The 13,047-nt window shown below is 40.8% G+C and overlaps 1 protein-coding gene across 1 annotated transcript in view; it reads left to right on the top strand.

The window, feature by feature from the left end:
- The first annotated feature begins 2,974 nt into the window (after positions 1 to 2,974).
- LOC110108196 (probable sucrose-phosphate synthase 4) overlaps positions 2,975 to 13,047 on the top strand; it is a 22,558-nt gene continuing 12,485 nt past the window's right edge. The window contains 8 exon segments of the mRNA XM_020838731.2: positions 2,975 to 3,415; positions 3,529 to 3,618; positions 3,678 to 3,946; positions 4,023 to 4,086; positions 4,422 to 5,117; positions 5,208 to 5,339; positions 5,428 to 5,467; positions 5,470 to 5,558. Coding sequence (XP_020694390.2) covers positions 2,990 to 3,415; positions 3,529 to 3,618; positions 3,678 to 3,946; positions 4,023 to 4,086; positions 4,422 to 5,117; positions 5,208 to 5,339; positions 5,428 to 5,467; positions 5,470 to 5,558 — 1,806 coding nt within the window. The 5' untranslated portion in view covers positions 2,975 to 2,989.

Here is a 13,047-nt window from a genome sequence, read left to right on the forward strand (position 1 = left end):
AATTTCTTATTTAAATTGTATGCATTTTTAAGTTATCATTAAAGACTGAAAGGGATTTTAATGAAAGTTTAAGTGATGTGTATTTGGCTTTTAAATTATTCCAATTTTAAATGTTAAAGTTATGAATTTAGTTTTAAAGAACTTATAGATTGATAACTCCCAAAGTGTAAGGAGTTATAAATTTATAAGTCCTAAGGTTTCCAAAATGAACACTCAACCTCTATGTAGGATGTGTGACAATATGAGAGCCTCCAAAGTTCATTAGAGAGAGAGAAAAATGTGACCTTAAAAATTAAATACAACATATCCTCTAGATGGAATCAAATATGTTGCATAAGGTCGATGTATTTATTAATGGTTGGAAGATCCCCAAATTTAATGTGTTAGTGCCCTCCTAAAAGGAATCATACACAATACATATGAAGATCTTTTTGTAATTTAAATGTATTAAAGACATTACAAATGAAATGCCAAATGCTCTCCAAAATGGAATCAAACATTAGGAATAAAGGTCTAAATTCATTTATCCTAAATTAATCATCAAATTTAATTGATTAAAACAAATTTTAATTATGGACATCTTCATTTTTGATCTCCCCTTCTCAAAGGAGAACAATGCCAAACAAACAACAAATGGTCTTTGAAGAGAGCTCTTTCAACTTCCACCACTTAATTCATTATATATAGCTTATGTCTGTTATACTATATCAACATCTTTGCCAAATACGAGAAAATGCAACATTTGAAGCCGATGATAAATATTAGTTGAATTATTTCGATTGGGTTAAGCCCCATGATTTTCACTTTTTGATTTTTTTTTCTTTTTTTGCATAAAAAAATATCTTGTATCTTACAATGTTTCTTTTATCTATGTGTGCTAACCTTTGAGGAAAGCAAATACCTTAAACTCTTTATCTCTTAAAAATTATTACGTGCGGAGTCCGGATACCGTCCAGGCTTTATTCACACGAATACAGGTGGACCTTTTTTCACTCTCGTGTACATATGGTGTGTATAAGAGAGAAAATACATGTGTCTTCAAGTGATTGGAGTTCAAAGAAAAAATTGCATCATGTACGTAATAATTTGACCATACATGGGTATGGTTGACCAAGTTAACTACTTATTGGATCAAGATGGTCAATCACATCCATTTTATTATGAAATGAGTTTGAGGAGGTTTGCTGACGTTTAGATGTCATTTGATGATGGATTTAGAGTAATTGATGCTTGATGATCAACTGAGCTAGCCTGAGCTAGCTCAATTGATCATCTTGATCAATGATTGATTCAAAGGGCTTATGATACATGATTTGATATTTAAAGTTCCTAATGAAATAGTTTAGACATTGATTGAAATTAGAGGGTCAGTGTATAATACAAAGTAGTACACTAGATCAATTGATAATAGTACAGAACTGTAATTGCATATAGATGCATGGTTGATTGATGCTTGACTGGATATATACAGGCTATATGATTGGTAATTGAAGATGGTTGAATGATTGACAGGTTGATTGAGGTCAGATGATTGATAGGTGCTTGGTTGTCAACCATAAGAAGTTTAATTAGGAGTGAAAAGTCCTGATGACCTCTTATAAACATGGGGTCAACAAGCGCCACCCTCATCACTGTAGCATTAATTAATTTTTTTAAATTTCATAGAGCTTAGTGTCGCAATATCGCCTACCCAAGTGCACGACATCTTAGGGGAAAATTTTTTTATTTCACAAATATGCACATGGTCCCCCGGGATCAACTTCAAAACACATACATACAAAATATTCTCAAACATATGTACATGAGTTCAAATGGAAAAATTCAGTAGATTTACTTTTTCAAATCTGGTTAGAACAGGTGCAACTATATTATGAGTCAATAGGTGTTACATACGGTCTCCTGACCACTATTACTCTACTACGATCTTTGGGCTGCCATTGTCTGATTATGATCCGTTAACCACAATAATCTTGATATGATCTTCTAACCATCATCTTCATACTATATTCCTTTGACCACCGCCACCTGAGTTCAAACCTCCGACCATTGTCACTTTGATACACAGACGCTTAGTGACTTCATTACATATCATTGCCACCTTTGCACACAATTGGCATAAAGTCGATGCATATCATTAACATAAACTCTAACTACCGACATCAGCATCAATATTATTATGAACGTCTTCATTTTTTATCTCCCCTTCTCAAAGCAGAACAGTGCCAAATAAACATCAAATGATCTTTGAAAATATCTCTTTCAACTTCCACCACTTAATTCATTCTATATAGCTTATGTTTATTACATTGTTCAACATCTTTGACAAATATGAGAAAATGCAACATTTTAAACCGATGATAAATACTAATTGAAACATTTCAGTTGGGCTGAGCCCCATGATTTTCTCATTTTGATTTTTTTAACGTAAAAATCATATTGTATCTTACAACTCATCTTTTATCTATGTGTGCTAAACCTTCGAGCAAAGCAAAGACCTCAAACTCTCTATCTCTTGAAAAATTATTACGCGTGGTGTCCAGACTCCAATCACATGAAGACGGGTGGACTTTTTTTTTTACTTTCGTGCACACAAGGTGTGTACGAAAGAGAGAAAATACATGTCTCCAAGTGATTGGAGTCGAGAAGAAAAATTGCATACGGACCCTGTATGTAATAATTTCTCCTCTCTCATGTTGCAAGTATTTTGGCACACAACAACCATCTTTTTCTTGCATTCATAGCATAATATTAAGTAATATATGTATTATTATCAAATGCATCTTGATCAATTTATGTTTCGAGAAACAGAAACCTGGTCTACTAAGTACAAAAGGTACGTGGTCATGAAATCTCAAAAAATGGAACCCTCCTAATAACATTTATACTTAGTTTAGTAGGAATATTCTTTATATCAGAACACAGCATATGCCATGAAATCGAATAAACGAAAGAAAATTACGGATTTTGGTCAAGGACAAGTTTTTTTTGAATGAGCATCCGGTCCTTGCCTCAGCGGAAGCCATCCAGCACAGGTAGAACGTATTTGATGCCCATTTTTGTTCCGCCACGTCATAAATTCCCTGCATCACAGCCGTTCGATATGAACTTTCCAGAGTTCCAATCCCTCTATATAAACGCAGTAGTCGTTGGGGAAGAAGTAGGGAGAAAAATGGCGGGAAATGAGTGGATCAACGGCTACTTGGAAGCCATCTTGGACGCGGGTGCCGCCTCTAAACCAAAACCCCACCAGTCCTCTTCCTCCTCCTTCAACTCTTTTTCTCTCTCATCTCCCGACGCCGTGGAATTGGCCTCCGGCGAAGGCTCTCCGGCTCCCCGGTTCAGCCCCGCCCGCTACTTCGTCGAGGAGGTCGTCAGCCGCTTCGACGATGCTGACCTTCATAAGACCTGGATCAAGGTGCTTTGACTCCATTACCCAATCCCTAAAAAGATCAACCAGTCAAAAATCTAATTTTAATTCCTTTCTGAACTGTAATCAATCACTTAAAATTTTTGCCTTTTGCTTTTCAGGTTGTGGCGAAGCGCAACAGCCAGGAACGGAGCACTAGGATGGAGAACATGTGCTGGAGAATTTGGCATCTTGCTCGGAAGAAGAAACAGGTGTTCGATTATTTCTTCGTCTCTGTGTTTTAAAGTTTTCTGATGATTTGGGGAAATAGATGGAGTGGGACGAGGCGCGGATGAGATTGGAGCTGGTGAAGAGGAGCAGGGATGCAGCTGAGGATCTATCTTCCGAGTTATCTGAAGGGGAGAAGGAGAAGGGTTCGAGCTCGGCGGTCGAGTCTCCGACGATGTCAAAACTGCACTCCGAGTCTAGGATTTGGTCACCAGAGGAAGGAGATGAAAGCCGCAAGCCCAATCGATTGTACATCGTACTCATTAGGTTCTCGACGGGCTTCTCTCTGCTTCTTTCTTCCTTTGTTGAAAGGTTGATATATGTTATGGCGATTGATCAGGGGTTGAATCGTGATAATGAAAGCTTATGTCTTTGTTGATTTGCTTAGTTTGCACGGTTTGGTGCGCGGGGAGAACATGGAACTTGGAAGGGACTCCGATACAGGAGGCCAGGTGAGATTTCAAATTTTAACGGTCTTCTCTTGTTGATATGATAAAACTATCTATGATTGAGCCCTTAATAACAAGAACGCTTTTTTTACGAATTCTGAACTCTAAAGAAGAAAACAAACTAAAAATCAGAATCAAAACATAATTAATAGGAAAACAAAACTGAAGTATAGTCCCAAATTTACCTGTGCTGGTGGTATAGAATTACTCCATTCTTTATAATTTTTTTAGATTCGATTTTTTTAAAAAGAAAAATTTTCTCTTTAAAAAACTACATTTCGCTTAAATGAATCTAGCATTGATATTGCTTATTAGATCTATCTTGATAAAATGACCAGGTGAAGTATGTGGTGGAGTTGGCACGAGCTCTGGCTTCCACCAATGGCGTCAGCCGTGTGGACCTACTCACCCGCCAGATTTGCTCGCCGGAGGTGGACTCCACCTACGCCGAGCCCGTTGAGATGCTCTCCTGCCTCGCCGACCTCGATCCTCTATACTCCGACTCAGATCACTGCAGCGCCTACATAATCCGCCTTCCCTGCGGACCTCGCCACCTCTACCTTCCCAAAGAATCCCTCTGGCCCCACCTCCCCGAATTCGCCGACCGCGCTCTGGGCCACATCGCCGAAGTCGCCCGCTCCCTCGCCGCCGCCGGCGACGAATTCCCGCTGTTGCCGTACGTTGTGCACGGACACTACGCTGATGGAGCGGAGGTTGCAACGCGTATCGCGGAGGCGCTGGGCGTCCCTACGGTGGTCACTGGGCACTCGCTAGGCCGGAACAAGCTCGAGCAGCTGCTGCGGGCCGGGCGTGCTGGTCGAGCCGAGGCGGAGGCAGCTTACCGAATCTCTCGGCGGATAGAGGGGGAGGAGAGGGGGCTCGATGCGGCGGAGATGGTGGTGGCGAGCACGTGGCAGGAGGTGGAGGAGCAGTGGGGTATGTACGATGGGTTTAATCTCCGGATTGAGAGGAAGCTTAGGGCGAGGAGGCGGAGAGGCGTCGGATGTCTCGGCCGCTACATGCCATCCATGGCGGTACATATACATAAATATATTTATGCTTATCTCTTGTTTTCAAAATTTGATTAGTTCTGCCTGACGAGTTCGAAACTTTATGGCCTATAGGTAATACCTCCAGGTATGGATTTCAGCAACGTGAAGGCGCCAGGGGTGAACGATGGCGACGGCGACCTCTCGGCGCTGTTGGGATCTGATGGGAGCCATAGTAAAAGAGATTTTCCGCAGATTTGGTCCGAGGTTAGAAGCCTGCAAGTTTCATTCAAGATACTTGTTCTTAAGTATTTACTGGCTTATATGATTAGTAATTAAATGTCTTGTGCTGCAGATAATGAGATTCTTCACTAACCCACACAAGCCAATGATCCTTGCCTGTCGCGGCCTGACCCGAAAAAGAATGTAGCCTCCTTCCTCAAGGCCTTCGGGGAATCCCGCCAGCTCAGAGAACTCGCCAATTTGGTAGTAATGAATTCCTATTAAAAAACTATTACATCAGAATATTCTTGCATAAATTGTGTAAGAATGAACTTCATCTTCGTTAAATTTATACTGATATTAATGTTACATATGATATTGTTACGTCCGAGAATATATGTGATAGTAGAGTAAGGGAATAAAACGTCTTAGTAATACGTTCTTGCCTCTATATATATCTCTTGTATTTGTAATACGGTAGATAAGAATACAATAAAACATTTTCCTTCTTCTTCATCGTTCTTGCCTGCTCCCCTTCTTCGTTCTCAATCTTCACATGGTATCAGAGCTTTAAAGCTCTACCGCGCCTCTGTCCATGGCAGAAGAAGACTCCGCCGGATCTCGCCGGACCTCCTCTGCAACCGTCAATCGCGATACAGAGCTTTTAATTCCTCCCCATCTCAAATTCTTGATATCCAATATCAAGAATCTCGTTCCTACCTCCCTCACAACTGAAAACTACTCGATCTGGAGGCTTCAACTTCTCCAGCATTTCTCCGCAAACGGGTATGGCGAACACCTCACTGGACAGGTTTCTTGTCCACCAGACTCCGAAGAAACTGATCGAAATCGCTGGACGCTCATCGACCGCAATCTAGTGTCGGCTCTGCTATCCACTATCTCACCCGCTATTTTGCCATATGTCATTACGCTCCGCACTGCTCACGATGTTTCGACAACCCTCGAGCGCAGACTCCAGCCCACGAATCGGTCGAGGGTCATTCAGCTCAAGAATGAGCTACACCAAATACAGCTGCAGGATCGGACCATATCTCAGTATCTTGATCAAATAAAGAAAATCGTGGACAACATAGCTGCTGCAGGCTCGCCCGTCAACACTGAGGATATCGTTCTATATATTCTCAACGGACTGCCCGCCGTCTACAATCCGTTCAAGACGGCTATCAGGACATCGCTTCAGCCGATCCAGCTTGACGATCTCTATTCTCTGCTAATTAGCGAAGAGATCAATATACAACACCAACAACTACAAGAAAGCCGTGCATCAGACTCCACGGCGCTTTTCACAAACCGTTCCACCAATTACCGCGGCAAACAGAACAAGTTCCGCGAGAAAAACAATTTTCGTCAATCTCCCGCGGATCGAACCTCGTCTTCCGATGTTCAAACGTCTGCAAGAAGTTCGAACCAGCGCCTTCAATGTCAGATATGCGGAAAGGCGGGTCACTCAACACTGAATTGCTGGCATAGATGCAATTTAACTTATGCCCCTCCGTCGAATTAACGGGCTCTTACTGCTCAACAACAACAAACCGCAACCAACGACTGGATTCTGGACTCGGGAGCATCATCCCATCTAACCTCTGACAACGGCAATCTTCAACAATCCACACCTTACAACGGCTTTGATACGATTTCGATTGCTAACGGAAGCAATTTGTCGATACAGAACTCGGGCCAAGGACTTTTACCCTTACCCGAGTCTAACAGTAAGCTTAATCTAAAGAATATACTTCACGTTCCGTCGATTTCTTATAACCTTTTATCCGTATCAAGATTAACATCTGACAATAATATTTCAATTTCCTTTACCGCTAACGAATTTGTCATTAAGAATCTTCAGGACAATCAAGTTCTTCTTAGGGGCCCAATTCGCAATGGTCTCTACCACATCTAAGTCCCTACCAACCTTAAAGCCACTGCTCTTCACACGGTACAGGCACCCAAGATTTCCTTGCACGATCGTCTAGGTCATCCAAGCGTCCGCAAGATCCGCAAGCTTGCCTCTCAGCTTCCTGAAATCTCGTCGTCTTCTTTTCATTCTGTTTGTATTTCGTGTAATGTTTCGAAAAGTCACAAACAACCGTTTATTCGTAGTATTTCACATTGTAATAAGCCGTTCCAACTAGTCCACTCGGACGTATGGGGACCGGCTCCGTCTACTTCGCTAAATGGTTTTAGATTCTACGTTATCTTTGTAGATGATTACACAAAATTTTCGTGGTTAAATCCTTTTTCTACTAAGGATGAAGTGTTTTCCAAATTTCAAATTCTCTGTGCGCTAATCAGAACTAATTTTAATACTAGAATTCAAACATTACGAACTGACAGAGGAGGCGAGTTCCTCGGCAATGAGTTCCGGACTTATTTGGCTCAACAGGGTATAAGGCATCAAATCAGTTGTCCGCACACACCTGAACAAAACGGAACGGCCGAAAGGAAACATCGGCATCTACTTGAAATGACCAAAACTCTACTTCACGCCTCCCAACTTCCACATTCATTTTGGGCCGAAGCCGTGTCCACGGCAAATTACCTTATCAACAGACTTCCCTCGGCTGCCATTAACGATCAAATTCCTTACACTCTACTACATGGCACACCGGCATCCTACAATCACTTGCGAACGTTCGGGTGCCTATGCTTTCCCTGGACCAAACCATACGCTCGTACCAAATTAGATCCGCGCTCACATGCATGCATTTTTCTTGGGTATTCCACTCAACATAAAGGATATCGATGCTTCGACACAGCTCACAAGAAGCTCTACATATCGCGGCATGTGACGTTCCATGAAAAATATATTTCCATACGCTGCTACCTCCACTGTCTCTTCATCCACCGAGGAAGCAACGCCTAAGAACAATTCTCCTCTTCTTTTGGTACCTACTTCAACTCTGAATTCATCCACCAGCTCTACCATGGACATTGCGTCTTCCAATCAAATCCAGCAGATACCTCATCCCACTGATTCCTCAGCCACAACCAACATTGAATCAGCCAGTCCGCCTATATATGATACAAGTTTCCAAGATTCTTCTACCCTCTCTGCACCAATTCGACACCCGATGCAAACACGCCTACGCTCAGGGATCACAAAGCCAAAGCAAATATTCACATTATCCGCTACCGACACATCGCAGAACACCCCCACTTCTTACAATCTGGCAGTAAAGCACGCACATTGGCGCGAAGCTATGTCCTCCGAATTTCTGGCATTGCAAAAATAGAATACCCGGACACTTGTTCCAGCTCCACCAGACAAGCCCATTCTAGGCAGCAAGTGGACGTTCAAAACGAAGCTCAATCCCGACGGTCAAATCATCCAATACAAAGCTCACCTTGTTGCACAAGGCTGCTCGCAAGAATTCGGAGTCAATTTTACCGAGACATTCAGTCCCGTCGCCAAAATGGTAACCATTCGAATGCTTATTACAATTGCTCTAACTCATAACTGGTCAATCAAAACAGTTGGATGTGTCAAACGCGTTCCTTCATGGTGATCTTCAAGACTAGGTGTATATGCGACAACCTAAAGGTTTCGAGGACAAGAAACACCCGAAACATGTGTGTCAGCTGCGGAAATCCATCTACGGCTTAAAACAGTCCCCACGGCAATGGTTTCACAAGCTAACCAGCTTCTTGCAAACGCTCGGATTCAAATTCAGCACAGCAGATCCATCGCTTCTATGTTTTCAAAACAACAACACAAAACTGTTCGTCCTAATTTACGTCGACGATATTCTCATCACCGGAAATAACTCGACCAAGCTAAATGAAGTTCTTCACAGCCTCCGATTGGAGTTCAGTCTAAAACAACTCGGCGACATATCCTTATATCTCGGAATACATGTGATCAAAACTAAAACCGGTTATTTTTTGTCTCAATCACACTACGCACAAAATCTTCTTTCCCTTGCAGGATTCGAGGATTGTAAACCATCACCGTCCCCTGCATCACCTTGTGTGTAACCAAATCCAGACAATCACCCTTTCGCTAATCCACAGTTGTTCTGCAAAATCGCTGGTTCTCTTCAATACCTATCCATCACTAGACCGGACATCGCGTTTACTACAAACGCTATCTGTCAGCAGATGCACCATCCTCGCAACAGCGATTATCAAGTACTCAAACGACTGATGCGGTATATCAAAGGAATGGTTGAGTTCGGTCTTCCAGTTCGACACGGTCCGCTACAACTCAGGTGCTACACAGATGCTGATTGGGCTGCGAATCCCACCGATCGTAAGTCAATCTCAGGATTTTGCTCCTTTCTAGGACCGAATCTGATCTCCTGGTCCGGTCCTCAACAGAAGCAGAGTACAGAGCTCTATCGGCTGCGACATCAGATGTCATATGGATTCGGCGATTGGCCTTTGATCTAGGAATCCCACAGCTCACTCCCACCACCATCTACTGCGATAACATATCAACGATAGCTCTCGCACATAATCCGGTCTTCCATGCCCGAACCAAACACATCGAAATAGACTATCATTTTATTAGGGACCATGTACAAAGAGGTACCATTAGTATCGCTCACATTGGTTCATCGGATCAGCTTGCCGATATTCTAACAAAAACCCTTCCAATAAATCAATTTCTGGAACTTCGCTCCAAATTGACCATTCGATCCTCGAACGATCAATTTGAGGGGGAATGTTAAGTCACCATTAAGATAGCTAACACGTCAGCATTCCAGAAATGTCCTCCGTGTATTAGTCATCTATATATATCTCTTGTATTTGTAATACGGTAGACAAGAATACAATAAAATATTTTCCTTCTTCTTCATCGTTCTCGCCTGCTCCCCTTCTTCGTTCTCAATCTTCACATGGAGGTCATCCAAGAAGAGGGACTTGACTTAATGGCTTTCTCATTCTTCATTACAATTACATTACATCATTGACACTTAGAGAGATTTTTCACAGCAAAATTGATGGCATGGTGGCATAGGTTCTGGATTTAGGGCTAAGGTGTTAACGATAATGGTGACTAAGTTAAAGTTTATTAGATTTGAACTTTTTGTGTAGATACACACATATCGTCAACTATTCTTCTCCTTACCCATTGGGATCCAATAAAAGCCTTTTGCCAACGAGATACTATTGTGACTTCTCCTTCACCATGTCATTTATCTCGCTGATATCTTCATACAATGAGTTCTTATAACAACTTTCTTATTTCTTTTGACATCAATGGGTTGCAGATAGGAACACAAGAGAGAAAATGTCGAGACGACAAGAAAAAGCAGAGGGCAAAGATGCGCGAGAGAGCTAGGGAGCTCACAAGAGTTGCATGTCAGCATCATCACTGTCAATATCTCGTCATAACTTCCTCGAGTTCAATGAAGATCATCATGAATTTCGTTAACTCATTTACCAAAGTGTTCTATTATAAAAATAGTTATATTTAGTTATGAAATGTATAAATCTTTTTAATTTGGGTACTATGTATGTAAAATCCCCCTAACTTTAAACTATATCCAATTGAAAAAAAAAAAAATCTTATAGGCTCATCTTATTTTAAATACATTTTCTAAACTGAAATGAGGCTTAATTAAGAAAATGGATGTTAAAGGGTACATATAAGAAGTAAATCTATTTATTATTAGTGATACATACTCCAAAAATTATCTTGATCGGGCACGAATCTCGAGGCAAAAGCTAGTTGGAAACTTCAAAAAATAATTTTGGGAGCACCTGAACTCCGATTTCAGCGAGCTTATAGTCAAACTGAGCGTCTAGGAAATACGAACCTAACGACACCAACATCAACCCAATCCGAGCCCAAATGAGTCCGAATCAAGGGCTCAAAGCGCTGTTGGAAGGTTCAAACCGCAATTTGAGTTACCAAACGGTCTTTGATTTTGACGAGCTTATACTCGAATCGAACGGCTCGACGAGACGAATCCAACGAGCTCAAGATCGCCGAATTGCAACATCATTAAGGCCTTCAAATGCCCAACGAACGGTGCATGATCAAAGGATTCGATATCGGCCGTCCATTCAAAACACTCCCAATTTGCCCCTGATCTCACGCCTATTTATGGGCTATGCCACTCCATAAAAACTATAAATAGAGCCCTCATTCTACACCAAAGGGACTCAAGTGAAGAGAGAGAAGAAGAAGAGAAGAATAAGGAAAAGGATAAAAGGCGATTCCTCTCCTCCTCGACCACCGCCAGAGCTCTTCTTGCCGCATGAAGACACCGGAACTCTGCCGAATTTTCGGGAAACGCCGGGAATTTGCAGAACTTTGTAAACTTCATGGAAGAAACAAATTGTATTCTGATTGTCCCGACTTGTGGGACGAATCAGCCATTTGTAATATGCAAAAACACTAGTGGAACTTTACAACTGGGCAAGGCCCCGTGGTTTTTCCCTTTTTGGGTTTTCCACGTAAAAATCTTGGTGAAAACCCTCTCTCTTATCTGATTGCGTGCCGGATTTTCGTACAATGCTAAGACGATAAACTTTATATTTCTCAACTGCCGCGAATACTCTTGGACGCAACAATTAGCAAATTATTATTGAGCAATTCTTCCTCACCTACCCCTTCCTGCCCATAATAAAAACAGATACAGCATGTTCCGATTCGAGAGGGTTCCGGAGGGTTGGGCCAATTGGGCTGTTTGGACCCTAGTTTGAGAACTCAAACCACATAGGCCTGTAAAAAGAGCAGTGGGCCTTTAAACGATTTTTTTTTTTTATTAATTTGAGATTTGGATGTAAGATGCTTCGCCACTGAATGATATTTCCCTTAGTTTTCTAATATATTTATGTGTTCAAAATTTTTTTGGAGTTAATGACGTTAATATCATTACGGATATTAATGTGATAAAAAAATTATATATAATTAGTGAATGGTTTGCCTCAATATGTTTTTTTTTTAATATTTAAAGCTCTTTTTATTTTCAGGGTTTAAAATTCTCTTTTATTTAGAATATAATATATCAATTATAAAGCTTATTATTAATGTTATAGTATGTTGGAAGCTAAGTTGTTAAAGATAAGAGTAAGGCCTTGTTTGAGACAGATTAATTAGTGTCGTTTCCGTTGTAACGTAAAAAAAAAATTCGATTGTTGTTTGGATGCATAACTTTTGTAACATTGTGTTTTTTAAATCCCCATAATCTTAACGATTTTCAAAGTTTTTTATTTGTACTTCTCCGTTAGAAAAATGCAATTTTAAAATAACCTTTTCTCACCAAAATTTTACAGGAGTTCTGCTATCAAACGAGGCCTAAATGTTGTTTGTCGTTGTTATTTACAATAATATATGCAATCAATTAAATATAAATATAGTAAGACTTAAGATGGTTGATATTATAAAATAATAGTGAGAAAAATGATATGGTCCAACGCAATCGACATTATCCACTACTGATAGAAATTAGTATCACGATTATCCACTTCCAAATTCCATGCAAATAGATGAGGCACAATCCGAGTTGGGAGTAGTGTTATCATAAGCGATGACGAATTTGATTTATGTCCAAGAGAGACAGTTGTGACATGTTTCCCTATAGATGAATGTGATGCAATCTTATGATGAGATCATTAGGTTGAATGCTTGAATATGATGATTGGGGCATACATGAAGATGTGGAGCATGTCTTAATGTTATGATGATTGTGGTAAAGTTAGTAAATCACAAAGAAAATTATCATTGTGTAAGCATAACCATGATGTGAGTTTGCAGATGGATGGCTATGACAAAAAAAAAAAA

The sequence above is a fragment of the Dendrobium catenatum genome, unplaced genomic scaffold (genome assembly GCF_001605985.2).
Source record: "Dendrobium catenatum unplaced genomic scaffold, ASM160598v2 fragScaff_scaffold_1574, whole genome shotgun sequence".
In the NCBI taxonomy this organism is placed as follows: Eukaryota; Viridiplantae; Streptophyta; class Magnoliopsida; order Asparagales; family Orchidaceae; genus Dendrobium; species Dendrobium catenatum.